This window comes from Echinops telfairi, unplaced genomic scaffold (assembly GCF_000313985.2).
Source record: "Echinops telfairi isolate 266 unplaced genomic scaffold, ASM31398v2 ScPeMD7_7457;HRSCAF=8495, whole genome shotgun sequence".
NCBI lineage: Eukaryota > Metazoa > Chordata > Mammalia > Afrosoricida > Tenrecidae > Echinops > Echinops telfairi.
The window spans coordinates 45,964,543-45,969,736 of NW_022111357.1; the positions used below are offsets into that span (position 1 = coordinate 45,964,543).

Here is a 5,194-nt window from a genome sequence, read left to right on the forward strand (position 1 = left end):
TCATCATCAGTCCTACTGGCTGAGTACTGTGTGGGCGTTCCAGCAAATTTCCGAACCCAGCCGAGAAGGAGAGTGCTGTGGAAAGGGTGGCTGCTGTCAAGAGAGGATCTAGCAGGATGGGGGTGGAGGCAGGTATGACCTCTGCCTTGTGGCAACCAGCTTGGGCTGTTGTGGCGTTGGGGTCCCCTTCGCCCCCCTGGCCCTCTGCTCCTGGGGAGATTACAGGAGGAGGAAATGAAATGGGTGGCTCCCTGCCACCATGAACAACGGTCTCCTTTGCCCAGGGACCAGAAGAACTGGACGGTGCCTGACTAGCAGGACTGAGTGCTTTGGTCGAAGGTTCTATTGAAGATTCTTGATCAAAAGTGTGCGCGCACACAATTTCAAGTTATTAGGGAATCTGGTCTTTCTGGAGCCACCGGAGTGGAATGAACTCCTCAAACGACTGCGCTGAGATCATCTAGACCTCTTTAAACCAGACGTCCCGACGTCTGGAAAGATCACGAGGGCGGTTGTCACTTTCCGAGCCAACACTGTCCGCCTTCAGCGCTGGACGAGAACCACGGCACCAGGGCGGGGAGTTGGTGTGACTGGGAAAGGAACCGCCGCGGGGCATGGTTACACATCTGGAAGAATGTCATCCACGTCACTGGACTGTACATGCGGAAACCACTGGGGTATTTCCAACTATGACAATATAAGTAAGTGTTTTAAAGGACGGCCAAGCAACCTTGCAGAGCACGGGGAGTCCTACTCCCCCGCATGGCGCTGCTGTGAGTTGGAAACCAACTGGACAGCGCCAAGCAATAAGGAAACCGACACCGAACTGAGCTCACTGCCCGAGTCAACTTCGACTCAGGGCAACCCTACAGGACAGGCTTCTGAGTGCAGCTCTTTACGAGAGCAGGAAGCATCATCTTTCTCCTGAAGAGCGCCTGGTGGGTTTGAACTGCTGACCCTGAGGTGAGCAGCCCAACCCGGCACCACTGTACCACCAGGGCTCAACAACAAAACCATAGCAGCAATTCAAACCCATTGATGTGGATGGAGTCTCAGGGAAGCAGGCAGACTTGCTATTCTCTTGAGAGCAGTGAGTGGGTTTGATCTGCTGACGTTTTGGTTAGCAGCTGGACGTAACCGTGGTGCTTCTGCGCTCCTTACCACGGTGTCAAAGGTCCCTAAGTGGTACAAATGTGGCTGCCCTCTTGGTGGTTTGCACTTGGCTGGCAGCCAAATGGTGAGTGGTTTGAAGCCAATAGCAGCGCTGTAGAAGAAAGGCCTGGCAATCCACTTTCGTAACAACCACGCCAAGATCTCAGAGAGCTCAGCGCTGCTCTGACACACACACACACACGGGATCGGAACAGATCTGAGGGCAATGGCTTTGATTTTTCAAACAGGGTTACAATGTTGACAATCAGAATAAAAATGAAAGGTCTCTAAAACCCGATGGGAGAAGGGGCAGGGGAACCAAGAGTATTCCACGTGTACCACACACAAGACTCAGGAAGACCAGCAGCAGCTCCTGGGGCCCTGCAGGGGTGGGGAACCCTATGACCTGGCTCGCAGTGTTCTGCCCCTGTCTAAAGGGGTGCTCTGGCTCTGGGTGGGGCATCTGGCCAGCACTGGACAACCCAGAGCAGTGGCCAGCACTAAAGCCAGGCTGCTAGTGCCACCTAGGGGCTATCACAGGCAGGCCCGCCTGCAATCACTCTCCAGGCACCAATGAGCGACTGGGCTTGATGGCAGCGACCTCATTTTGTGCTTTGTGCACAGGGCAAAAAGGCCTAGTGGCACCTAGCGTGGGCAGAGCATTCCGGTCTGAGCCCTGGTCTGTCACACACAGGCCACCGTAAGTCAGAATGGATTTGATGGCAGTGGGCTTGGTTTGGGTCACATGAGCCTGACAGAAGGGCCTGGGTGGTGCCAGAGGCTAACACACCCACCAGCAACCAGAAGACTGGTGAACTGAGCGAGTCCCCCCCAGAGGCGCCTCAGAAGTAAAGCATGGCGACCTTCTTCTGAAAGCTCGGTCACGGACGGCTCTGGAGCACGATTTCCTCCGACACTCACAGGGTCTCCTGACTGCCACTGTGCACTGGGCAGTTCCTGTGCGCGGGGCCAAGGCCAGGGGGCGGAAAGCACTGCCCTTGGGTTCAGAGCGTTCTGTGCGATGGGGGGGCCATCCTGCGGACCTTCAACAGTGCCTTGGTCTCCAACCCCTTGATGCCAGGGTGACAACCACAGGTGCCCCCAAGCACGGCCCAGGGTTCCCTGGAGGCAGAATCGCGTTGGGCTTCAGCCTGGCCCTGGATTGCAGAAGAGAGATGGGGTGCTGGCTCCACTCCTGAACAGGCCCTGTCCTCGCTGCCCCAGGGCCTTTGCCTGTGCCATCTCCTCTGCCTGGGGCTTCCCGGACCCAGCAGCCTCTGGCCTTGGGCGCCACCCACCTTGCGCAGCTCCTTCCTCATGGCGTGTTTGTCCTCATCCCGCCAGTAGGCATCCTCCAGCTCCTTCTGCTTCTTGGCATCAGCTGCCGCCTTGGCCTCCGCCTTCCGAGCCCGGGCCGCTGCCGCCTTGGTGTTCTCGCCCTGGAACTTTTTGGGCATCCCTCAACAGCCTGTGGGCGGGAGGGGGAGGGGCAAGGGCAGGTGAGGGGTGGGGTAGCTCCACAGGGCCCCGCCGGCAGCACTCTCAGCCTCACCTCTGCTGCCTGCAAGCTAACGCCCTCCTGCCGCCTCAACGGCAGAGAAGGCCTTGAGACTTTCCTTCGCCTGTCTCTCCTCAGTCTCGCCCTCTTCCTTCCTGCCTCCACCTCGTTCCCTTTCTCTCTCTCCCTCACCTTCCTCCTTCATTTTCCTTATTGCCATTTGGGTTGTTCTGTTCCCATTTATCTAGCTGCCTCACCCCCACCCCCTTACCGCCTCCAATTTCTTCTAGGTAAATGCTGACAGTATGGTCTCAGAGAGATTCGCTGTTTTTTTAAAAGCAGCCCAGCATTCACAGGCGCTCTTGTTTTGTGAGTCCATCTGTTCTTCAGCTGCAGGGAGACTTCCAGGGAGGTCAGACTCACAGTGACTGTACAACAGGGGAGAACTGTCTCTACCCCGAGCTTCCCAAACTGGAGCTGTTTACAGGAGTAGAAAGCCCGGTCTCTCCCCCAACAAGTGGCTGGTGGTTTCAAACTGCTGACCTTCTGGCTAGCAGCCCACCATGTCTTCACTACGCCACCAAGGCTCTTTAAAGGGTGTCTCAGGGCCATCACCTCTACCAGTGCAGGAAGCCTTTCCAATGAATCTGAGCTTTGTTCAACATTTTCCTCCCATTGCACCCAGCCTGGTGTGGTGGCATAGTGCATTATGAGTTGGGATGCTTACCACAAGGTCAGCAGTTTGAACCCAGCAGCCACTCCACGAGAGAAAGTATGAGGCTTTCTGCTCCTGTCAAGACTAACAGCCTCGGAAACCTACAGGGGCAGTCCTCCTGTCTCTCAGGGTCACTATGAGTTGGAACAGACTCAACGGCTACTACAGGCCTGCCAGTTGAGCCCTTGTCTGAAAGGTTGATATGCAGTGGTAGCTGGGCTCTACCTTCCTCTCTTAACTGTTTTATTGAGAAATATTTTGTACATCATAAGAAAGTCACTCCAAGTGCACAACTCCTGTGCCATTACCAAGCGGTGCGATCAGTACCACAAATCACGAATGGAACACTCCACCCCACGCCCCGGCCCCCCAGCCCTGGCTCGCCTTCAGTTCCATTAGCAGTCCCGCCTACTTCCCTGCTCCCAGCCCTCGGCACCCTCGTTCCTTTTGTCGGATCACCCTGTTCTAGGCATTTTCTCTAAGTGGAACCATACCCTCTGGTGTCGGTGCCTGGCTTCTCCCCGTGTTGCCATGGTCACCCACGCTGCTGCAGGTGGCAGCTGCACCCTTTCTTCATCTGCTGGTGGACACTTGATTTGTTCCCACCTTTGGTTTTCATGGAAAGGGCTGTTCTGGAGGTCTGGGTTCGAGTCTGTGCCTAGCTGGGACTTACCCTTTAGTCCCCTCCTGCTCTGCCACCTGTCAGGTCTTGGTCCTCAGGTCCCAGACTCAAGGCTGGGTCCTCGTCACCCTGGACCAACAGCCACCATGAGCTGCTCTGCTAGCCGGTCCAGGGAGAATTCCGGACGAGAATGGGAACCCATCATGGACTGGGCACCTGGCCTTGGCCCAGGGGAGAGGAGACAGTACAACACACCCATCCTGCAGCTGCTCCCCACCAAGCTGAGTTCCCCCAGCATCCAACAGGAGGGACTGCTGTTACTCCCACTTCAGGTGGGGAAACAAAGGCACCTGTCCAGGTCATGTGGCACAGCAGGGAGAGACTGAGGTCTAACTGCTCAGGGGGAAGGGACAATGTGCAACCAAGAAATAAAGGTGCCCCCTCCCTTGGAATGTCCCGTGGGCCAGGTTAGAGACCTTCCATTCTCTGGACTTGGTCCTCCTCATCCTGGAAATGGGGAGTCGCTCCTCTTTCTGAGCCTTCCTCCTCTGTCACTGAACACCTCCAGCTCGGTCACTTCCTGCACCTTGGAGAAAGAGCCTCCCACTGAGAACGCAGGGAAAGCTGCGCAGGGGGGGGGGGCATGCTCGCAAGGACGGATGGGCAGCCCCACTGGAAACCCTCCCTTGTGCCTGTGCAGGCTTAGGGCCTCCTATGCCGTGTCTGGGTTCAAGCTCCGGAAGACCCAGAAGTCTGAGGGCAGGTGGGGCAGGCGGGACGGGGAGAAGCACTCTGGACAGTCCCCTCTGCGCTGTGCACGAGTAGCTCGTCTGCCACTGGGGCAGGGTGGGTGAGTGAGGGGACAGTGGCTGAGGAAGGACACACCCTGTATTCTAAGAGCAACAGGGGGCTGAAAAGCAGCTTTAGCTAAGGCAGGGACAGGTTCCAGTTTAGTGGTCCCAGGACCCTGCCCTTTTTTTAAAAGAAAAATAATCATCATCATTTTATTGGGGGCTCTTACAGATCTTTTAACATTCCATACATCAACTGTATCAAGCAGATTTGTACATATGTTGCCATCATCATTTCCAAAACGTTTTCTACTTGAGCCCTCTTTTTGCCCCCTCCCGCCCTCACCCCTTCCACCCTCATGAGTCCTTGATAATCCAAAATAATGCTATTATTTTGTATCTTACCCTGTCCATTG

General features: G+C 55.9%; 1 protein-coding gene across 1 annotated transcript in view; it reads right to left on the reverse strand.

Annotated features, from left to right (window-relative positions):
• CCDC124 (coiled-coil domain containing 124) overlaps positions 1-4,562 on the reverse strand; it is a 9,447-nt gene extending 4,885 nt beyond the window's left edge. The window contains exons 1-2 of the mRNA XM_004698140.2: positions 3,860-4,562; positions 2,451-2,620 (exon numbers count right to left, since the gene is read on the reverse strand). Of these exons, the coding sequence (XP_004698197.1) occupies positions 2,451-2,609 (159 nt within the window). The 5' untranslated portion in view covers positions 2,610-2,620; positions 3,860-4,562. The remainder of the gene's footprint in view (positions 1-2,450; positions 2,621-3,859) is intronic.
• Positions 4,563-5,194: the final 632 nt, after the last annotated feature.